At 49.0% G+C, this 24,521-nt stretch overlaps 1 protein-coding gene across 1 annotated transcript; it reads right to left on the bottom strand.

Annotated features, from left to right (window-relative positions):
* Positions 1-1,467: 1,467 nt before the first annotated feature.
* LMNTD1 (lamin tail domain containing 1) lies at positions 1,468-24,521 on the bottom strand (the record flags this gene model as incomplete). Its single annotated transcript, XM_080913712.1, has 8 exons — positions 24,422-24,521; positions 21,128-21,369; positions 18,066-18,276; positions 10,056-10,242; positions 7,996-8,115; positions 3,053-3,258; positions 2,391-2,557; positions 1,468-1,499 (listed from the first exon to the last, which is right to left on the bottom strand). Exons 1-8 carry the CDS (start codon positions 24,493-24,495, stop codon positions 1,468-1,470), a joined length of 1,239 nt encoding a protein of 412 aa, XP_080769838.1. The 5' UTR covers positions 24,496-24,521.

The raw sequence follows: 24,521 nt of genomic DNA, 5'->3' as shown, positions 1-24,521 counted from the left end.
TTGGTGTTTTGTAAGGAGTTCCGTGGTTCCACTGAGGTCACAGACAAGCAGGAGTGGGGGAGTACCAAGGCTGGGAAGGGGCATGGCCATTTCCCTCCTTACCACAGACAGAGATGTCTGTGTTTTGTACCTTGAGATTCTGCCTAAGATTTATTTTTAACTTCGTCCTTTGCCAAACAGACACCTGTGGCTTCCCCGGATTAGAGCACTGTGTGACGCTGTCACTCTGTGACATGGCCACTCTGTGACATGGTGTGTCTCAATGCTGGGGTCTGCTTCCTTCTTGGTCCTGTGTTCTTCGGATTCAGTTTTTCTCAAAAATCTGGGGACATCTGATGAGCCTCAAGTACTCTCTCTCCCAGAAGTCACACAGACAGAATTTTGCAGCAAATACAGAAGCTCATTGGGATGTGAAGATATAGCCAGAGTCTGGGTTAATGTCACCTCAGCCAGGCAGCGGTGCACACCTATAATTTCAGCACTCAGGAGGCCGAGGCCAAGGCTCAGGAGTTCAAGGCCATTTTGGGACATCTAGGAGGCCCTAACTCAGAAATCAGATTTGTATGGGGTGGTGCTGGTGCTAAGACCCTGTTCCCCAATTGGTTCTTGATTGATCAATAAAGATGCCAAGGGCCAATGATTGAGCAGAAGGAAAGAGGCGGGACTTCCAGGTCCCTGCAGGCAGGAGAAGAGATGCAGGGGAGGAAAAGTGTATTTGCTTTGAGGGGAGGAGCAGCCATTAGCTTTGTGAGATCTGGGGCAGAGTGGCCATTGGCCACTTCCTGCACTGGGCCTGGGCAGCAGGTGGGATATGAGAAACATAATTAAGCCGAGGGCAGATTTAGGACGCTGAGCTGGGAGTGAAATGAAGGCTTTGAGATAACCAAGGAAGTCTTGGAGGAAAGAGCCCAGCCACTGAACCAATATGGCAGGTTGAAATTGAGCTATGTGTGTGTGTTGCAGTAATTATTAAAAGTGGAAGGCTTATTTCCTTATCAGCCCCTGACATCCTCACTCTGTGGGTACCACTTTAGTATGGAGCCGAACACACAGGTCATGCCGCCTGCCCTGCTGTTTCTGTCTTAGGTGGATATTAACCGCCCTGGCATTTTCTTTCCTCCACTGCTTGGCACAAACATCACTCCAAGGCCTGAGAGCTTTTTGTGCAGGTTTATATATTACATTCTCAATCCACAAACCTTCTACACAATACGATTAAATCCAACGGACAAAGATACAAACAGCCCTTCTGTAAGAGATAAAGACCATAAAATCCCTTAAAAATATTCATATCTACCTATCGCCAATCATGGCCACCAGGATCTAGGTCCTCTTTCTCCAGCTCCACCTTGATTTCTCCCCCAATCTCTGTTCCTCTTCCATTTTTTTCTATCTTCTTTCTGCCTACCTCTCCATTCTTCAATCATAAATCACCCTAACATAAATCAACATGTGTGTCTGTGTATTTCATCCATGATCCGATATTCTCTGGGCAGGATCTGGAAGCACGGTCCACCTGGAGCTTAAAGCGGGGATAGCAAAAACTACACACAACTCAAATCAAATCAACCCCCCATATCTACTCTAATATCTGGTTCAGTGCAGAGCCTAGCTGAACAAAAACAACAGCTTGGGGTCACTGTTGGGACGTGCTGTGGAGTGCTGGGTATTTTTTGCCACCAAATAAGATCATTTTTAAAAATGCCCAATGTACTTTTCACCAGCTCTCAAGAACTGTTATGGGAGGCTGAGGCAGGAGAATTGTCATGAGTTAGTTCATAGACAGTCTAATGAAATTGTTTTTCAAAACAAATAATACACCCACACAAACCCCATGCTGGCCACGTGGTTCTTCTGACTGACTGGTTCAATGATGGATGTTTTGGAGCTACGGGAGTTAGTAAGCTCAAAACAACAGCTGCAAGTGGATAGCCCACAACCCTTGTTCTAAGAGCCTCTGTTACAGTTTCTACGAAGGGTCCTCCAAGGCTTCATCACTGTCCCGACACAAACAGTGCTTGGAGGCGAGGAATGAGCAGGTGAGTAGGTTGGGAGGGGTTCAAATCTGAATAGACTCAGAGGATGGAGACCCTCTGTGGCTGCATTTTCTCCTGACACAGCTTCCTGTTCACCAGGAGGTGAACAGATTTTTTTTTCCCCCAATATCCCTCTGTCATGGTAAAACTTGGGTAAACCATACAGGTCTACTCAGCCTTCTGTAAACCAAAATAAATACATTTCTTTGAATGATTTCTCTCAGGAACTTGTCACAGAGACAAACACTGACGCAGTCTGGTGCATAGGTCTGAATAATTTTTAACACTCAGAAGCACACAACACACCCCTCCCCCGGCCCCACCTCACCCAGAAAATGTGAGCTTTTGGCTTACCAGGGTCTGGTTTAGGCTTGGTTGACTGAGGCTGTGTACCCAAACTGTGTTCAGAAATATCTGAGTCATGTGATTCAATCAGAGAGCTGTAGGGATGTGGAGGGGTGTCAGGGCTGTGGCACCAAGGGCTCTTATTGGGTAAAACGTTTGGCGAGATTTCTCTTTCTCTGTAACAAGAGAAAGACCAACTTGAACTTTAAAGGAAATTTATGCAGTAGTAATTAAAGAGAAAGCCTATTTTAAAAAAGCAAAAGTGGGCTGAAGAGTTGGTTCATCGGTTACTTGCATTGACTGCTCTTCCAGAAGACCTGGCTTCAGTTTCCAGCACCGGCATGGTGGCTTTTCATCACCCCTAACTCCAGTTCCCAGATGCCCTCTTCTAGCCTCTGTGGGTAGTGCATGCACACGGTACACAGACATACGTGTAGACAAAATACCCATGCACATAAAAATGAATCGTAAAAACATCCAAATACACAGTACATGTCTTTTATAGACCGTGGAGGCTTAGCATTTATTGTGTACCAAGCATTTACTTACAGAGCAATGGCTAATTAGCCATGGTGGACGGTCCATCTACCCCTCCACCCAGTCCTTCCCACATATTCAGTTACCACTGTGAGAAGGGACTCAATGCAGAAGCAAAGCAAAGCAGGCCTTACCTCAAGAGAACAGAGCAGACTTGGGAGGGCGTTTTCTGTGGTGGTTCTTGTTTGTCCTTATTTATGCAAGTTTCGGATGTTGTGGTCCATCTGAACATGTGGCTTCTCAGTGATGGAACCACTACTGAGCATCTTTCAAATTCAATGTCCATCTCCAGCTTCTCCCAGGCTTGCTTCCAGTGGATGGGAGTGTACCAGGCAATGGCCTAATGGGGTGAACAGAGTTCCTGATTTCAAATACTGTTAAAGACCCTTGCAGGGTTACTTGGTTTTAGTCTCACGTGTTTGTGTGAGAGCAAGTCTCTGTCTCTCCCTCCCTCCCTCCCTCCCTCCCTCCCTCCCCCCCCCCCTCTGCAGCACAGGTTGCTCTGGGGCTGATTATGCTGCCCAGGCCCTTCTAGAAATCATAGTGATCCTCCTGCTTCAGCTTCTGAATGCTGGAGTTAAAGAGACGAGCCTTTCCAGCTTACTTAGGATTTATTTTTAAAATCAATTTCATCAGAACTGATCCACATTTATATATTTAGACCTGTAAGACGATGTCTTTATGCAGGAAGGCAGGTACTGGATAAAATGTCCTGTCACTGGACGAGAAGGAAGGATGGCCGGGAACAAAAGTGAGGAGGAGGAGGCAACATGGAGGCAGATGTAAAGATTCTTCTCTGTGCACAGATACAGGTCGTTATGAACATTTTTAAGGGATGGGTGTGTGCAGGATTTTGTGTTGTCTAGATAGAAAAATTATATCTTATGAGTTGGATCAGAGGTTCTTTGATCTGTGTGCTGTGCTCTTTCACATGATGACCTAACTGAGTTCAAGGTGCAGTGGCGGGACGCACCAAGCCCACCACGGAATTGGGATGTGTTGTCCGGGCGTGGTAATAACCCGCCAAGGGAACTGTGAGCGAAAGAGGCATGGCAAGGTATCAGACTGCTCGGGTGGGAGAGTACCTTGAGGGGCTGGCGTAGATTTGCTGAAAAATTCGTTCCTATGATCTTACGGTGCTTGTCTTATGGTGCTGGGACTTACGGTAGCCAAGAACAGCACGGATCGGTACACCTACTTTTTAAATATTTACTATTATATATATAGTGTACATACTGAAATCTGCTTTTGAACATCCCAGACACAATGCCATTTGAGTGCTTCTAGTCCATGTGCCCTACATTAGCTCTCTAGACTTATTTACGCTATGGGTCTTCTTTGGGTATAAACCAACGTAGAGAGAGACTTGTGGACCACATGTCAAGTCTGTGGTGTTTTCTTTAACCAGCCCTTCCATGAGCTCCCACCATGCAGGAGAGATCTGCTCCACATCTGAATCTTAAGTGGAAAACTAGGGCCTGACAAACTCCCAGACACCGAACCAGGGTAGGCTGTGTCCCTGAATGCTATGACCCCAGCGTGACTGACAGACAGTGCTATGACCCCAGCGTGACTGACAGACAGCGCTAGGACCCCAGCGTGACTGACAGACAGCGCTAGGACCCCAGCGTGATTTCGATGATAGAGCAGTCTCATATTTTCAGGGAGCAAACAGAACAATGGCTGCCTACAAAGCTGCAGGTGGAAGAAACCCAAAACCCCCGCATCGCGCTCCACGGCATCTGTGGCTGTACTGGCTGTCAGCTGTTGTCATGTTTAGGACAAGGTGGTTCAAAGTGTGGCCTAAGTCACGGTTTAGGTTTGTCTTTGAAGAGAAGCCACAATGTTACCTGCCTGTGCTCTGTCTTAAGCAAGTGTTACTGAGAACCAGAGAGACACCTTTGCTGCTGTGCCAGGCAGAGGGGGGATTGCTCTGAGACGTCTCCACAAGACACAGATTGCCCTCCACTGCTCTGTGGCACAGCTGGAGGCTGGCTCCTGGGTCCTGATCAGACCTGTCTGCTCTGTTCAGGAATGGACAGGAATGGGGTTTCCCAGAAAAACCTTTCTTTCGATTACAGAGTGAGAGTTAGCTTCGCTGAGGTAAGAATGGAGACAATCCCGTTTTAAAGAACTGTGTGTTTTTATTGGGGTCTAAGGTGGACACAGGCTCTCTCTGGCCTTCTTGTAAGAGTGTATTCTCTAGCGGAAGAACCTTACTGCTTGAATGGGATGTAACCCAAAGGTGTGGCATGAAGTTTGAGATGTGGTCTACAGGAGACAGCGTGGTTTGAATCCAAAGTGTCATCTTATGCTTTGAGCACTGGTCCTCACTTAATGGTGTTATCTGTGAGGTTGTGAATGCCCAGTGCTTCCTAGCTGAGCTCACCAGTGCGGGTCTGTGGGCTGCCTCATCTCAAGCTGTTTCCCAAAAGTGCTGCAAGCTTCTGCTGCCATTACTGTTTCCCACGTTCAAGGGGACCAGCAACTTTGGGGTTTGACCCTCTGGAAACCGCAGCTAAAATGAGCCTTTCCTACCTTAGGTTTCTCTGTCAGTGGTGTTGGTAGGTCTCTGTGGCTGTGATAAACACCATCACCAAAAGCATCTAGAGGAGGACAGGTTTATTCTGCTTCCTGGTTCTGATCACAGCCCAACTTGGATAGAAGCTTGGAGGCAGGGACAGAGGTAGAGGATGTGGGGAACTCTGCCTTCCGGCTCGGCTCCCTCTGGCTTTTGTCAGCTGCTTTTTTATTTAACCCAAGATTACCTGCCCTGCGTCAGCACATCCACAGGTGGCTGGGGTCTCTCATACCAATCATTAATCAAGAAAATGACCCCACAGACCTGCCAATCTGATGGCCGAATTTTCTCTACTGAAGTCCCCACTTCCCAGGCAACTCCAGCTTGGGTCGAGCTGACAAAACCACCCCGGGCTGGTGCCAAATAATGCAGTGTGTAAAGGGAGGAAGAGAGTCTCTGTGGGACCAAGACTAACCTACAGGGTGTGAGGCGTGAAGGGACAGTCAAATGATGAACATGAACACTACTAAGTAAGCATCGATTTGGGTTCATAATTTCATGAGATTTCACACCATTGTGGTGGGCAAACCACGACAGAGTGGCTCCAGGGTGACAGGAGGCTTTGGCTCAGCTCCTCACACTGTGGGCAGAACATGATGTAGAAGGCACGAAAGGAACCACCTACAGTTTTCCATTTCCTCCAAAGAGGCTCGACCTCCCAAAGGCTCAAAAATCTCTGTACAGCGCCCCCTGCTGGGGCACGGAAGGTGGTCTGGCATCTCACATTCCAGACCTGTCTTTTTTTTTTTGAGATTTATTTATTTTATGTAAGTGAGTACACTGTTGCTATCTTCAGTCACACCAGAAGAGGGCATCAGATCCCATTACAGATGGTTGTGAGCCACCATGTGGTTGCTGGGAATTGAACTCAGGACCTCTGGAAGAGCAGTCAGTGCTCTAACCGCTGAGCCATCTCTCCAGCCCCCAGCCCTCAGTGTTAATCTGGGTTTTGCTGATACTGTCCCAGGGGGCTGTGTAAATTGCATGTCCTTATTTTTGTAGCCAGTTTTAAACACAGGCGTTATAAAATTGAGTTTAAACCATAAAGTCATGGATGGCTGAGTAGAGATGCATCTAGGGAGTTCCTAATCCCAAGCCCAGGAAGGACAGGAGAGGTGACCAGACAGCTAACTGCTCTCCAGACCACTCAGCTTCCGGTCCCGGCACCCACGCGTGTGGCTCACAACAGCTTGCAATTCCATCTCTAGAGAACCTGACACTCCCTTCTTGACTCTGAGGGCATACACACATGCTACACTGTAGACATCCACACACAAATACGCACACATGCTACACTGCAAGCATTTAAACACACATGCTCACACACACACACCACTGCACACATTCACAGACACACACATCCCATGCTACACATACTCTCTCTTACATACACACATACTGCACGCACATATTCACACATACATGTTCACACACATACTATACTATACACCACACTGCACACACACACACTGCATGCACACATTCATACATACATGCTCACACACAGTACTATATTGCACACATTCTCTCTCTCACACACACCACACACACTCTCTCACACACACTGCATGCACACATATATCCTACACTGCACACATACACACACTCAAACCCATAACCCATTCTTCACACACACACACACACACACACACACACACACACACACACACACACACACACACACACACACATAACCCCGTGCTGTGAACACTCACACACAGATGTCCCATAATACACTTGCGTGCACGTGTGCACATGCGCACATACACACATACACACAGAAAATAAAAATTTTAAAATCTCACTCTATCCTGTTCAACAGGCAGTTACCCAATATATAGTTGTATAAAGAAATAAGAAAGAAACTCATACTCTGGTCAACATATTGTGGGGGGTTAATGGTTCTGTGGCCTAGCAAATTCGTCTAGGAATAAGATTAAAGACAAGAGTCTAAGAAGAATCTAAAGAACAGTTTTCAAAAACAAGTAGTGTTTGGTTGTCATAAGGAGGGATGTAGTCCTACTGGTGTGACCTTAGGAGTGTAATCATGCTAGTGTTAAAGCAAAGAAAACATAAGAGTGCCAGGCACGGGGAAAGCATTCCTGAAAACCATTTCTAACGTATCTAATTGTATAAAAGGCAGAGTATAGCCCTTCCATTAGCTTGTCCATTCCCTAGGCCAGAACCTCAAGAAACATTGTTGGGATGATCAGCAGAGAAGGCAGTACGCAGGACCTTCCGTATCCCACACTTCCAGACAAAAATACAACCCACCCGACTCTGAATCTGCCCGCAGCCTTCAAAAGCTTGGGGCACCACCACCCCAGCTGACGAGATCAGGAGACAGATGGTCACCATGACTGCTGCTCTGTCTGAGGCACTGTGGCATTTGGGGGTGACTCTAGCTATGCCGTGCAGAATGTGAGCAGGACCAAGGGCAGCAGGGAACTGTGGTCGGCTGCTCCAGCATCGAGTGTTCACAACTCTGACACTCACCTCACCACTGGGCTTGCACAAGATGGTGGTGCAGTCTGGGCTGGATCGGAACCTGCTCTGTTCCTCCCAAACAAAGTCCGTTGGTGGCTGCGGCTTGGCTTCCGAAGCTGCTGCCCACACCTTGGAGAAAGCAGTTGGTTGCTGACAAATGCTGCCGGGGTCCCACGCTATTGTTACTAAACTTTCTGAACAGACGGGGCCTTTCAGTGTCATTAAAGACAGGACAGCTCTCCCTGCATTTGCCTGGGCAAGGCTGGAACTCCTAGGCTCACATAATTCTTGTGCCTCAGCTTCCTGAGGACCAGGGACTATTAAGGTATCTGAGCTTCTAGGCTGTTTTAAAACATTATGCAGTGCTAAGCAATTTAAACAACCATCTAGCCCATGGACTGCAGCTAGATCCAGGATAAGTGCAAAGCTTATTCACAACATTAGGATGTATCTTTTTTGTTTTGTTTGCTTGTTTTTGTACCTCGATTTTACTGTTTGCAAAAGTGAACTCGTAGAGGTCTTACCTCAATGTCATGTAAAACAGACACACACATACTCTTACGACCCACTGCTACAGACCAGACACCGAGGTTCAGAGGGACACAGATGGGGGTGGCAGGAGAACCTCCTTACTGCCTGCTCTCTGAGACGACCATTTCTTTGCTTGTCTTTAAGGATCCCATTTGGGGCTTAGGGCTTTCATTTGGAGGCTGTGCCAGAATAAGACTGTTTGCTACGTGGAAGACAGATGTGGAGAGCAAAGTGCAGGCATCATCAACAGCAGCACAAACCACAGAGTCACATTTGGTACAAAGACCAGGTATCCATGAGGTCACCTGTGCCAAGCCGCAGGCAGGCTGACAGTAGCGGAAGGGAACCCAGCTCACAGTGTTCCCGGCTCAGTGTTCCCAGCTCACAGTGTTCCCGGCTCACAGTGTTCCCAGCTCACAGTGTTCCCAGCTCTGTGTTCCCGGCTCACAGTGTTCCCGGCTCACAGTGTTCCCGGCTCACAGTGTTCCCGGCTCACAGTGTTCCCGGCTCACAGTGTTCCCGGCTCACAGTGTTCCTGGCTCAGTGTTCCCGGCTCACAGTGTTCCCGGCTCAGTGTTCCCAGCTCACAGTGTTCCCAGCTCACAGTGTTCCCAGCTCTGTGTTCCCGGCTCACAGTGTTCCCGGCTCACAGTGTTCCCGGCTCAGTGTTCCCAGCTCCTGCCATTCCCACCTCATCCAATTCTCTCATGGTTTTCCCTCTGGTGATGTCCATTCAGTTCAAGGCCGTCCTGCAGTCCTGGCTCACAGTTTTCCCTAGCTCCTGAAACTCCTGGCTGGTAGTATTCCCAATGCATTCATATATTCTCAGCTCCTGTCGCTACCAACTCACACCACTGTCCCAGACTATGTGCCCGTCTCACTGTATTCTAAGCTTACAGTATTCCCAGACCATGGTACTCCCTGTTCACCATATCGCCAGCTCCTGGTAGTGCCAGCTCATGATGTCTCCAAAGCACAGTATTCCTAACTCCCCATAGCCTTAGCCCCGGCCATTCCCACTTCACCATGGTCTGAGCTTTGGTGGTGCCAGCTCATGGTATTTCTAGCTTGCTGTATTTGACCGGCCCACAGCCCTCTCAGCTCTTGTGGATTTCAGCTTGCTATACTCTTACCTCACCGTATTTCCAGCCCGAGGTATTACTACCCAACCACATCCCCAGCTCACGGTATTCATAACTCAGGATTTCCCACATCATGGGGTTCCAGACTCATCTCCTCAGCTCCTGGCATTCCTACTTCAGGATGTTTCCAATTCCGTGTATCTTCAACACATGCTGTCCCCAGCTCCTGGTAGTCTCTGCCTCTGGGGTCTGCAGCCCCTGGGATCCCTGCTCTATATTACTTCCAGCTCATGGCCGTCCCAGGTCACTGTATGTCTCCATGATACCCCTAACTCAAACCAGTCACACATCACTGGGTTACTGTGTTCCCAGCTCAGTGTTTCCTGTGCACAGTCTTCCCAGCTGATGGTATTCCACGTTCACATCGGGATGGTGATGGCTTCAGATCATACTTACTGTCACCGTGGAGCTGGCCTGCATTGTGATGTTGCTCGGGAACCGGTACAAGGAGACTGCGTGTCCGTTCACGTTTTGTTGGAGAATGTGGTTTCCAATCTCCACTTCCTTTTCGTTGGAGATGTTAACAAGCCTCACGAACAAACCCTTCACGTTGACATCTACTATCTTAATGTCTCCGAGAGAACTGGGGAACAAGACACAAGGGTAAGACGGGTGTGAACAGGAAAGCCTCCGGCCCACAGTAAGAACCCGGCAACGTGGTGCGTGCTTGGAATCCCAGAACATGGAGGCAAGAGAGCCAGAACTTCAACGTCAGATTAGTGTACGCAGCATGCTCTAAGTCAGCTGAGGCTTCTCAGGAGACCAACAAACAAACAAACAAACAAACAAACAAACAAACAAAGCCTGATAATGAGCAGCTATGGACTCTCTCAGGCAAGAGTCCACAGAGGGCTTGGGGACTTTTAAATGACTTGCTCTGATTTTATGTGTACAAGTGTGTATGCATGCAGTGCTCACGGAGGTCAGACGTGAACACTGGGTGACCGGAAGCCGGAATAGCACACAGTAGTGAAGCTGCCACAGAGCTGTGGGAACTGAGGCTGACGCCTCCGGAAGAGCAGCCAGTGCTCTTCACCACCGCGCCTTCTCTGCCGTCCCCGCAAGTTGCTGGGGCCTATTGGTCCTGGTCTTGGAAAATGTGACTGTGATTTTTCTCTGTTTTCTACTCTCAACAGAAGAAGGCATGACATCAAACACTCAAAAGGAAATCAAAGGGCTGGAGGGATGGCTTGGTTTCCGGAGCCCACAGGACAACTCACAACCTCCGATAACGGGACTTCCAGGGTATCTGGCGCCCTCTTCTGGCTGGCAAGAGCAGCACATGCACATACCCATGTGCACAAAAGTCTTAAAGCATGGTCATCAAACATAGTTCTTTTCTGATAAAGTGGCCCTGAGGATGAACAGCCACTGTGAGTTAAATATGATTCTGTGATATTACACACACACACACACACACACACACACACACACACGATACTCACACACACACGACACTCACACACATATGATAGGGTTTTTTGTTTGTTTCGTTTTTAGCTTTTATTGAGAAGTCCATATGTTGCAGGGCCTATGTTATTTACACATATGCACAGTTTACTGTCACTGGCAACACAGCTGAAGGTCATGACACAACTGTGGTGAGCCATGAACAACATCAGTGCCTCTTGTTTGTTCACAATAGCTCACAAGTCTTACACACCAAGCACTTGACAAGAACATGGTTGCGTTGCTCTATTTCCCCACGATTTCTTCTATAGTGCCAAATTCGAAAATGTCACGGAAAACAAAGATGGCTTCCTTGTACACATATATGTCTATGGTGTGCATGTGTATGAGTGTGTGCATTCATATGTGTGGAAGGCACATGTGTTTGCTTGTGCTCGTTAGTGTGCATGTGGAGGCCTGAGGTTCATGTTAGCAGTTTTCCCCTTGTTTGGGGTCAGTGCTCCTGCTGAGCCCAGAGTTTGGTGTTTTAGCTGGTCTGGCGAGCCGTGTCTGGGACGTGTCCTGTCTTCACCTCCTAAGCTCCGGAGGTGACCGCAGAGCGACTTTTACATGGCTTCAGTCCCTACAGGGACAATTCTCCCACAAGCCCACAGCGGTACCTCTGAGCCAATCTGACTGGTGTGAACTGACCTGTGCCACTGTCTGACCAGTGTGAACTGACCTGCGTCACTGTCTGACCCGTGTGAACTGACCTGCGTCACTGTCTGACTGGTGTGAACTGACCTGCGTCACTGTCTGACTGGTGTGAACTGACCTGTGTCACTGACCCGTGTGAACTGACCTGCGTCACTGTCTGACTGGTGTGAACTGACCTGTGTCACTGACCCGTGTGAACTGACCTGCGTCACTGTCTGAGACTGGCATGGTGTCCTTTCCCTCTTCACCTTGTGACTTCCGATGACGGCCTCTTCCAGCCTCCTTACACGTGTCTATGTCCTGTCTGTGGGGTCTCGTCTGTGGGACGCGGTCACAGCCCCACAGCAGGTTTCTCCAGTTCTGCCTCCTTCGAATTGCTCTTCATTTAGTGTCCTGAACAATCTTTGCTCAGTTCCTATCTGACATCACCACATTCCTCTGCTTTGCAACTTCCTTCCAGAGACTAAAGCAACTTCCCAGCATGACAGCAAACTCCACTTAGTCTCGGAAGTGCTCTTAAATTCCCTTCCTACACTTTCTACCTCAGGCCTGAACTGCGGCCATAAAGATTTCCTTGCGAGAGCATAATCCACGCGGCCATATCTCTCCAGGGCCAACGCTGCCAACCATTCAATTAGGGATGAGTTAATGTTTTCAGCATCATGAGTACAAATGTCACATTATTTCCCTTTGTTTTTTTCCTGCCCTGGTCACGTGGCTTCCCTTGAGGCGAACTTCCTGTTCACACTGCCTTACTCACTCTTGAACACTTGTCTGTTTTGCGTTTTCGTAATTCATTAACAGCTTCATGCTCCTGATAGGCACATATATCCCAAAAGGAGAGGCTGTGACTCGTCTCTTTTGGTATAAGTCATGGTTTGGATAGAAAACGTCCCATGGGTTAGAACACTTGGTCTCCAGTGGATGGTGCTGTCTGGGGAGGCTGTGGAACCGTTAGGAACCACGGGAGGAGGCGGGTTACTGTGGGTAGGCCCTGGGGTAGCCTGGAGTCTGCTAATCCCTAATGCTCTTCTGCCAAGCAGCACGTGACTGAAAACCGAGAGGCTCTGTCTGCTCTACTGACCGGCTTCTCCCTGTGCTCATGAAAACAGCTTCGGTTTATATTGCTGTATTATTATTATTTTAAACAATTCTTTCGTTTTCTTTCTTCAGTGTTGTGTTAGCTGCTGAGCAGAGGACAGATGCGCGCGCTGCTGGCGGCGGGTACGGCCACACAACACTGAGGAAAGGTTTCTGTGATAGCACTGGGCAGGAAGTGGAAGAGCTGGAAACCAGGTTCTGCCCCAGAGCCTCAGATTAGAGCTCAGACAACCCAGGCTTATGACCTACAGAAGTGTGGTAAGGGCCGGCAAGGTGGCTCAGCGGGCAAAGGCGCTTGAGGCCAAGCCTGATAACCTGGGCTTGATCTTTAAAATCCATGAGGTGGAAGGAGAAAAATGGAATTCCTCAGGTTGTTCTTTAGTCTGTGTGTGCACACACGCGCTCTCCCCACTCGCCCCTCCCCCACCCCAGGACACTGCCTGCTTGGCCTGCGCAGGGTTTGTCCACTGTGCTCTTTGGAGGACGACTTCAGTGCCCCTGCCTTCTCGTTTTCTTTCTTTTTCCTTCCTTCCTTCCTTCCTTCCTTCCTTCTCTTTCTTTCTTTCTTCCTTTCTTCCTTTTAAGCAAATCAGCTGTGAGAATGTATCTGCGGTGTCTTTGGAGATTAGGTTTTATGCACTCTGAGTTGGTAATGCTATTCCAGTCTTCAGCGTGCTACCTTCAGCAGTCTGGGAGAAAACTCTCTGCTTTGGGGAAGCACGCCATCCGCATGCTCTTCCTCAGTCACGCGTACTCTTCAGCAACTGATAAAACTGGATTTCTCAGCTTTTTAAAATTATATTTGTACTTTTGAGTGTGTGGTGTGCCGTGTGTGCGCTCGTGCATGCGTGTGTACGTGCAGCAGCAGGTTCTGTGTGTGTGAAAGTCAGAGATTAGGTCATGGGACTCACTTCTTTTTCCTTCATAGGCTCCTGGGGGGTCAAACTCATGTCTTCACACGAGGTGGCAAGCGCCTCTCCCTCTGAGCCATCTGGTCTGGCCTCCATTTCTTCTCAGTTTTGTCTGTTCTGCTTTTCTGACCCCCTTAATCTCTAAAATTCACACTGGATATTTTCAGCAACAATTGCCTCTCCTACTGTATTCAATACACTTCGAAACCTGTGCGCTGAGTGACAGTCTGGTGTCGGGTATGGTATGGTATCGCATTGTTGCTTTTGGTTGTTTCGCCTTCTGTGTGCAGACCTCGGCTGACATTTTTATCTCGTCCCCCAGTTCCCTGGATGGTTTAGTCACTGCTTGTTAGAAACCTTCAACACCTCATCTCCTACTTTGCTTCTGGAATCCATCCTGTTTGACCTTCAGCTCCTGCACCTGCTGCTTTGGTTTTGTTTCAGGTTAAACTCCGAGCAGAGATCATTTAAGGATCCGTGTAGAGTTTTGTCAAAAGAGAACGTATTCTTCGCCTCCGGCAGCCATCTGATTTTTAACGCAGACAAGCCCACACGAGTCCTACTGGATCGGTCTGAAGTAGCTAGGCACTAGGCTGCCTTCAAGGTGTTACTCCCTACCATGGGATGTGCCCTTTGACCTTCTCACTGGAAACCTGAGATTGTTTGTCAGGGTCCTCCCTGGAACCACCCCAAGTCGCTCACTGATCACTGCTGACCTGTGCCTTGCCTGCTAATTTCAAACTGGTACCTGTTGAGTGTTCCCAACCCCCAGTCGGTTCCCCCAGTCCCATCTCCTAGAAGAGACAGCGCGGTCACACACGTGTCTGAACGTACACAGCCCTTTCTGCCTTCTCTCCTGTGTGTTAGCTTATGGCTCTGACTGAACTGGGGATAGATACATCTCTCTCTCTCTCTCTTTTTGTTCAGCTTGAAACTGTAATAAATACAAATGTTTCTGAAGACACTGGGTCACTGGACTGTGACAGGAGGTGACGCCCAACAGACAGGAAACCGGTGCACTGAGCTTATCAACTGCCCCAGAGAGAGAACCGTGCAGAACCAGCGGGCTCTCTGACAGGGTCAGGATCTAAGGAGGCCTCGGAGGCTGGAGAGCACAGATGGAGAGGAGCAGACGGGAGATTCCTGTACAGAGAACTCTAGGAGTCTGTGGACTCGGCGTGTTCAGCTCGTGGGTGAGCAAGACTGGAGGGAGGGACACTGAAAGCACCATCAGGGAGGCATCACGAAGAATGACTCTTCTTACCGGTCAGGATGAGACCCTCCTAACCCCTGGAACACAGCATGCGAACCCCCGAAATACCACATGCATGCTAACCCCTGGAGCCCTGTATGCTAACCCCTGGAACCCAACATGTTAACCATGAAGCACCACATGCATGCTAACCCTTGGAGCTATGAATGCTAACCCTTGGAGCACCAGATGCTAACCCTTTGTGATGGTTTGCATATGCTTGGCCCAGGGAGTGGCACTATTAGAGGATGTGGCCCTGTTGGAGTGTGTCACTGTGTGCTTTGTCCTAGTTATCTGGAAGTCAGTATCCTACTAGCAGCCTTCAGATGAAGATGTAGAACTCTCAGCTCTGCCTGCACCACGCAGGCCTGGATGATGCCATTCTTCCATCTTGATAATGAACTGAACCTCTAAACCTGTAAGCCAGCCCCAACTAAATGTTGTCCTTATATGACTTACATTGGTCATGGTGTCTGTTCACAGAAGTAAAACACTAACTAAGACACCCCTGGAACACAGCATGCTAACCCCGGGAGCATTGCCTGCTAACCCCTAGAGCACAGCATGCTAAGCCTTGGAGAACTGCATGTTAACCCCTGGAGCACTGCAGGCTAACCCCTGGAGCACTGCATGCTAACCCCCGGAGCACTGCAGGCTAACCCCTGGAGCACTGCATGTTAACCTCTGGAGCACTGCATGCTAACCCCTGGAGCACTGCATGTTAACCTCTGGAGCACTACATGCTAACCCCTGGAGCACTGCAGGCTAACCCCTGGAGCACAGCATGTTAACCCCTGGAGCACTGCATGCTAATCCCTGGAGCACAGCATGTTAACCCCTGGAGCACTGCATGCAGTCTTCAGAAGAGACTTGGGCCAGGAGTAGAAAATATTTGGTTGAAATAATGAAATAACACATTAGGGAAAGTTGGCACAACTTCAAGCAGACATGTGTTGGAAGAGGGAATGGAGACATAATGGTCAATTTTTTCAAATTTAAAATATCAAGCTGGGCTCAGCGGCAGTAAGTATAAAAAATGTGAGGTTATGTCAAAGTACACCCTACCTCACCAGTCCTCACCAAATGGAGCTGAGGAGCTGTCTTAGATGGTAACAGGACTGCTGCCACAGTATAAGGATCTGAGTCCCAACCCCAGAATGTACATAAAAATGTCAGCCACCAACAGTAGGGCACACTCAGAATCCCAGCACTAGAAAGGCACAGATGGGCGGAGCTCTGGGGCTCACTGGCTAGCCAGCCCGGCCTTCGGAGCAAGCTGAGGGACAAAGAGAGACCCTGTCTATGCTTTGAAATCACCATGGGACTAAAAGTAATAATAGATGTCCCATTTTCTCCCAGAGACCCTGCATTGTCCGAGGTACAGTCAGGACACCGAAAGCGGGCAGCTCCTCCCCACCCGGCAATGCCCACCTGGACACTGAGAACTGGGGTTCTAAAGAGGTGTCACAGACTCCAGATATGCTCATCTTAAACAAATTTATCTTTTGAAGCTTCTCTAATGGGAGCTCCTTCACGGTATCTTCCATAGGCTGCAAGCAAGCTCTGCCTCAGGGTCTGGACACGCCACCTGTCTCTTAGACACAGCCCACAGGGCTTCCCTGCCCCAGAAGTTCTTAAAGTCATACTCAGAAGTGATGCTGGTGATGGCTGTTGGTAAAGTGTTTACCATGTGTGACGACCTGAGTCGTTCCTGCAACCTTGGTAGAAAGACCTGCTGCAGGCGGTGACATGCGTGCACTTAGAATTCACCGGTTGGGAGGTACAGAGAGCAGAACCCTGGGCTTCACTGACCGAGCCCCTAGCTTACTCGGGAGCTCCAAGCCAATGAGAAACCCTGTCTTAAGAAACAAGGTGGATTGCTACCATGGAACATACCAAAATCTCAACATACACAGGTGAGAGTTTACCTAAACACACACACACACACATACACACACACATACACAGAGACACACATGCGAACAGATATATACAAAGATACTCATGCACACACACAGACTGACACAGACACACACACAGAAACACAATACAGACACAGAGACATACATATACACATATACACAGACACTATACACACACAAACACCCACATACACACACAGACTCACACAGACACAGAAACACAGGTATACACACATAGACACATACACAGAGAGACACACATCCACACACAGACACACACACACCTAGACACACACAGATACACAGACACACACAAACACACAAACCACACACAGGCATACAGACACACAAACAGAGACACATGCAGACACACACAGAGACACACAAAGGCACACACACAGAGTTGTATTTAGAAGTTTCTAAGAGTCGTGTACACCTTTGTCTTAATCACCACTGCTACAGTGGCAGACACTGAAGGCTGACTGTGTGTTCAGGGGACAGAACACACGCTCAGGTTCCCTCCATCATCAGTTGGCGCACTGGATGCTGCACTGTCCTTACCTGTCCCTCAGCCCCAGACACGCCCATGTGCTGCCAGAGCTCAGTGTTCTTCAGACTCAGTACAGCAGTGTTAGAGAAGCAGCCTGAGGGAGCAGGAGCCCTTTCCTTTAGGCCGAATAGCAACACTGCCTGCTCAACTCTTTTCAGAGAAACTGACAGCCAAAAAAGTAGATTATTGGTGTAAAAACTCATTTTTTGTTCCTGTCTTTGACTCAACAACCTAACAGAAGAAAAAGATTAGATCCATCTGAATGATTAGCTAATGGTGAAAGGCCTGGAAGTGGGCGGTTGTGGCAATCTGTGTGGACCTCGCTGGGTGTGGACCGCGTCAGTCTCGTAGTTTTCTCTGGCATCTTTGGAAAATTCACATCCCGTGTCTGGTTCCCTGGAAACCTCTCTCAGTTATCTCCCATTGCTCAGAGCATGGGGGGTTATAGTTCAGGGAATTTCTTAGGCTTTTTGGTGGACAAATGTATCCACTAACAGTTAAGGAGCTCTGCTCTGTACCGACCTATGACCTCAACAGAAAACGGTAAGTCATTCAAATGTGTACCTGGATATAAACTGGCCAACTTCTTCAAGAATCACAGAGAGGTGTTTGCTCACGTCCTCGGCTTGGGATGTACGTGATGTGACCTTCTTCTTCGATTCTCCAAACAAAGAAAGGAAATAGTCCTCACCATCCCCCAACACACATGTTTCCATGTCAGAGCTCACTTCGGGCTGTTTCTTTTGAGTCAGGAAGCTTGTGCCTTTGAAAGAAACTGGACAAGCAAGTGAGACAGACATTTAAATAATCATCAAAAGAAACCAAGAATATTTATTATCTTCCCTCCTGTGCCCACAGAACCAAGTTTTTCATAAGCTTTTCACCCCTGCTGAAGTCAAGTGAGAACAGAGACACCAGTGGACGTCTATAAAGCAGCCGTAAGGGAATGTTTCCACACCGGCCTCACTTTCCACAGATTCTGCTGTCCCAAAGGCTTAGGGGTAGCATGGTTCTTGTGTGCACTTGGCTTAGTCAGGGTTTCTAACCCTGCACAAAACATCATGAGCAAGAAGCAAGTTGGGGAGGAAAGGGTTTATTCAGCCTACACTTCCACATCACTGTTCATCACCAAAGGAAGTCAGGACTGGAACTCAAGCAGGTCAGGAAGCAGGAGCTGATGCAGAGGCCATGGAGGGATGTCACTTACTGGCTTGCTTCCCCTGGCTTGCTCAGCCTGCTTTCTTATAGAACCCAGGTCTACCAGCCCAGGGATGGCTCCACCCACAATGGGCTGGGCCAGGGATGGCACCACCCACAATGGGCTGGGCCAGGGATGGCTCCACCCACAATGGGCTGGGCCCTCCCCCCTTGATCACTAGTTGAGAAAATGCCTTACAGCTGGATCTCATGGAGGCATTTCCTCAACTGAGGCTCCTTTCTGTGTGATAACTCCAGCTTGTGTCAAGTTGACACAAAACCAGCCAGTACGGCACTGTACAGCCATCTTGGCTCAGGCCACGGTCCTTAGGGAGTTCACATTACATGTCTGTTCCCTATCAAGAACATGTGTGATGTGTAACTGATTATTTAGCTGTACCAGAAACCATCAGCATCAGTGATTTAAACACAGAACCTGTCAAATTCGTGTAATGTGGAAGTGTAAGCTGAATAAACCCTTTAATATATACACACGCAACACACAAACATACTCTTATTCTACTTAATGCTTGCTGTACCGCCCAAACTAAAGTCCCTCCTTCTGCAAAGGATATCGAGGACCAGGGGCAAATCAGGTATCTGGTATTTACCTGGCACCAAGAAAACAATGGCTATCCTTATAGGATGGGACCTTTGGCCAAGAATCATGAAATCGTAGAAACAACTCAAGTTGTTTTAGATTCCTGTATCTTTAACAAAAGGTGAAGTTTATGAAGGCGCGAATGATGGGTGTTCCCTGCAGCGATGGGGCTGTGCCTAGGGCCTCAAGCACACTGAGGACATCTTGACTCGTCACCAAGTTCTATCAGTGGCCCCGATGGCTACAGGGCTTCCTCCTAAGGATGTTGCTGAGAAGCACTGCACTTAAATTAGCACCCACAGCCTGGCAGGCAGTTCCTTTGGGAAAGGGCAAGGCACTGCCTCTTCCCTCGAAGCCCGTCATGAGGAAAGGACGCATGTGTTCTTGAAGGGAAGGAGGCATTAATGGAGCTCTTGTGTTTAGTTCACTGACAGCAACAGATGGCACTGAGCTGGCACAACCTGTCCCCGCGTTCACGGGCCTGAGTCTGTGGTGATTCAAGGAGAAGTCTGCACCTTCTGTGGCAGGCAAAGAGCAGCACTATGCTCAGCTCCCCCACCCCGTTATCAGCTTTTACTTTAACCCAAACACAGAGCAACGCACAACGGTCTACACAGTTCCAGGAGACGGGAAAACGTCCCTTCTTCGATCTAAAGTCTGCATTTGCGTATTTAATGTTGCACCCATTGCTCAGTGGCAAAGATCACCAAGACTTTAGCAAGTGTCTTTGGACAGCCCTTCGGAGTCATGCAGCAATGATGCATACTGTGAACACCACGAGAGCCATCCACACTGCACACACACCATGGGAATGTACCAGACACAAACGGGGAACAGATGGGACCAGCCGGACTGTGAATCTCCACGGAGCGGAGGGAGTGAGGCATCCAATACCCATGGACACACAGTTCAAGTGTGGATTATTCTAGAAGGAGCTTACAGGTGGGGTAAGGGTTGAAGCTGATTATCTGGTAACTCTAACATGTTGCTATGTGCTGGGTTCCCACACAGGCCCCGAGCCTGGCAGAACCCTAGAAAGCTGGTGTTCTGATTTTCAGTCTGCAGGGGTGGAAGGAACACCAGAACCAGGGCTGCCGAGTTCCTCCCCTCCTCCCCTGGCTGCATTGAGCAGCCCGCCTCACAGTGACTCAGGGTCCCACCCAGTTCCTCATGCCCCATGCTCTCGCTGTTGCTCCACTTTCTCTGCTACATCTCCTGTGCCATCCCCTTTTTCGCCGTCTGTTCTGCATGTGAGCCTTGAGTCTCCTGAAGGCACAAGAGAAGATACTGCCCACCCTCTGTGTCTGTGTCCTGCGGAGGGTCCCCCTTCCTACCCACATGCCGGACATTCTGACTCTCTAGCATCTCTGTGGCTCGGGGCATCTTCTCTACAGAGATGGTGGAGACACTTGCTTAATCCTCACAGCAGAATTCATCAGAAGGATCCTTAGGACTAGACACTGGCAAATTTAATTCTTAATTAATTCTAAAACATGACAACAAAGCACCAGGTTGGCTCTAGACACCTTAATATTTCTAGCAGCATCCCGTGGACTTTCAGTTCTCCGACGATTCTAGAACATGCTAACGGTGGCCCCAGAAGCCATCATGGTAGCTGCAGATGTCTTCCTCACGGAGATGTTGTATTCGCACCTGTGTTTACACGTGTGCCCTGGATTTAAACCTTCAGATCTAGAGCCACGGCCAACCTATTCAGTGTGTGTTACCGAGAAACAAACATCCCCGGGGCCAAATGCAAACGGCAGAGGCAAAGGAAGAGCCAACTGAAACGGGCGCTGCGGGAACTTTTCAGACGCATGGTACGTACTTCGCTTTCCCAGGCTGCTTTCTTTGTACGAGCAGCTCAGGATGGTGGATCTGGAAGTCCGCAGTCCTGGGAACAGAAAGCTGTCCTGAGCACTGGGGGTGTGGCGGAAGCTGGTCGGCACGTCAACGGAAAATGAGTGTGACAGCGCGATGAGTGTGGAGTTTGAATCCATTATCTTTGGGAAGAAATGGACCGATGAAGGCTGTTTTGCTGGAGTGCTGGTTCCAAACTTTTCTTCTTTTCTGTAAGCAAAATGATAACGAACAAAGGAAGAGAATCAAGACTTGGGAGTGCAGAATTCGGCTCCCCGTTAGTGTAGCTCTCGCAGCCAAACCAGCATCCCCAGACTCTGGTTCTAACTGTGGAAGTGAACTCACTAGCCTTGCTAATCTACAACAGATTCTATTGGCGGTTTGGAAAAGTAAAAACCTGAAAGTCAGAATAATGCATGCAACCAGAATTTCAGCATTTCCTTCTTAGACTTTAAACTGATAGACTCAAATCAAGACATGGTTATTTTCCTAACTGTGAGTGTACAAAAGCCTTTAGTGCCCGTTCATGGGTATAACCTCTTTGAATTCCTGAGCTGCTAACCTTCTAATATTGACAAAATTATGTGGATGATAATTGCTTTCCAGTAACAGCCTCCCCCTTCCCTGTCTCTCATGGAAACCAGAAAACAGGGAAGAATGGTCATTTTCAAGTACCACTGTAATAAGTGACAAATTTTAGGAACAGTTAAAAAAATCAAAAAGCATTCACTGGGCCTCACACGATCATTTGAGTAAGGCCCCAGCCTACAGCATAATTGTTCACAAGCTAAGTAGTGTTCTCATGATTGATCTCAGGGCAGGGCGTAATGCCCAAATTTAACCTGTCAGCCCCACCTGCTCAGGAACCAGGTAACCTCCCGAGATGCTAGGAACTGTATGCAGTTCTTGGGAAACAGCAAAGTCTCATGGGAAACTACAGTGCCCACAGCTTGAGGCCACTCTCAGGTGAGAAATTCCAGGAAACGGTCCAGAACAAATTTCATTGTTTGATCTGCATGTAATAGTTACTAAAGTTGGCCTTAAATGTGGCCCAAAATGGTGGGGCTGGTTTTTCTGGTGAGTCTCAGGATTAACAATGGCTTACGATAGACCTTATATCTACAGTCTTCTGGTGGTCTTGGAGAAACGGGTGCTTGTGTGTGTGCACGTGTGTGCATATACACGCACATGTGTGCGTATGTGTGATGATTAAGTTGAATAAAAGTCAGTGGGTCCAAACCCTTTCATTGCTCTATAAAACTGGACACGCGGCCTGTCCAGCCGCCCCTACGCCAAGACACGTGTCTGCAGGATCTTCTATGAATCAGGAACCGACGTCTCTACTTCCTGGGTTACTTCTCTCTCGGTCACTGCTCAGAGCTCCTGCTTCATGGCTAATTCCGAGTGTGACCGGACTGTCGTGAGAGAGGCCTAGCAGGATCAGTGGAAGGCACCTCTGCACGTGTCTACCAGAGAATTTCTGGAGGTGGCCAGGTAAGAGGGCTCTGTCGAACGGATGGGGTCATCCACTGATGACAGTAGTGAGCACTGGGAAACCTGGGACGTGGGCCCACTTGGAGGCACTGGGTTTCCATCTTGTTCTGCCTCCTCCCTTCTCAGCCCTGCTTCAGCTCTCCTCGGCCACACCCCTCCTCCATGCTCTTTCAGCCTCTGCTCGGACTGAAGAGCCGACCCCACAGTCCGAAGCTGCGAGAGCCAAAATGAAGCTTCCTTCCCCCAGGAAGTCTCTGCAGGATCCATCGCGTGGTATGGTTTTTAAGGTAGTTAAAGATGGCATCTGGCTGAGGTTGCTTGTGGCGGTTTCTATGGGGGACCTGGACCTGGAACTTCCTCCTCCCCCATCTTCACAAAGTCCTCCCTAGGAATCATCACAGCCAGGACTCTCGCTCTGCGCATTCCTCCCCTGGAGACCTGTTTATCCGGAGGGCTCCATCATTGACAGCAGATGCCGCTAAGTGCGCCTCTCAGAAAGCACAACTAGTTTTAAAACCTCGGAGAAATGGCATAGGTTTTTCAATCTCGCATTTCTACCTGCTGGGTGCCCAGGGCTTGTCTACATGTGTCAGCCATCTCTGCGGCCGGGACGGGCTCCCCTGGGAGTGCTTCTTGGTGCTCTGGCCTAGACAAAGCCTGGGAAGTGATCGGTGTTCCTCACATCTGGATTCCACCGCACACAGGTTCGTGTCTTCTCAGTGCACTAAGGGCCACAGGAAGCCTTAGTTCTGTTGATAAAAACAAGTGTCTGACGGCTGCACATCTCCCGGGCAGAGCGAACCAGGACTTGGTTTCCGTGCTTCAGCTGTGCTCACCCGTCTGTGGACCCGCTGGAAGATGGGAGTCTTCTTACTGTCCCGAGTCATGGCCTTTCCCGAGCTCCTTCTTCCTATTTTCCTATCTCCGCAGAAAACAGACTCTATCTGAGCCAGGAGCGATTGCGGGAGCTCGGGGCAGCATTCCGGATGGCTGGGGCATGCAGCTCCGAAGACACCGACAGTCCATGCTTCTTGCGACACACAGCTTCTGGTTATGTGCCCTCAAGAGCTGAATGGATTTGTTAGCCAACCAGAGAAAACCCTCACGGATGCTCTAGCCGACAGATGGTTAACAGTGACCATCTCACACGTGGTTCCCAGCAACGTTTGTTTACATGAGTGAATTCTCACGTTCTCATGTCCACGGTGAGGTTTGCTGTTGGCGGTGGCTCTGTATAGCTTTTGTTTGTTTATTTGTTATGTATGTATGTATGTAAGCATGTATGCATTTGAGACGATCTTCTAGCGTAGCCCAGGCTTCCTTCCTCAGCCTCCAGGGTGCTGGGAGTACAGGTGTGAGCCGCCATTCCTTCACAACTGCTTTTAAGCCGGTGGCCTTGTCCCATTACATGGCAGCTGTGAGATCCTACCTGGGTTTTATGGAAGGGCTCTGTCTAGGGGGATTTTTATGTTTCATAAGAGGCGGGAGTCTTATAAAACAGAGGCCGGGATAAAAGCTGATGCTGTGACTCATTACACTTAGGAAACCCATGGAATTTGTAGTTCTAATAACGTCCCGAATGTCTTTATTGTACTTACTGCTGGGGAGGGGACTCCTTCCATCGCAGAGGTTTGGGATCACACCCCAGGCACAGGCTTGCAGACAAGCACTTGCTGAGGCACTCACCATCCCCCACCTAAACACCGAGGTGTGCGGTCCATCCCTAACGCGTAAGCCAGACCCCGCTCCCCCGACCTGCCGTTCTTACATGTCCTCCTGTATTTTACTGTCTTGTTTACTGATGTCAGTGTCTCCCGTTAGAGGTTCCGAAGCTTCCTTCATCTTGGTCAGAGGAGGCGCCTCTTCTC

The sequence above is a fragment of the Micromys minutus genome (assembly GCF_963924665.1).
Source record: "Micromys minutus genome assembly, chromosome: 3".
NCBI classification, from domain to species: Eukaryota; Metazoa; Chordata; class Mammalia; order Rodentia; family Muridae; genus Micromys; species Micromys minutus.
This window is presented reverse-complemented; position numbering and strand designations above follow the sequence as displayed.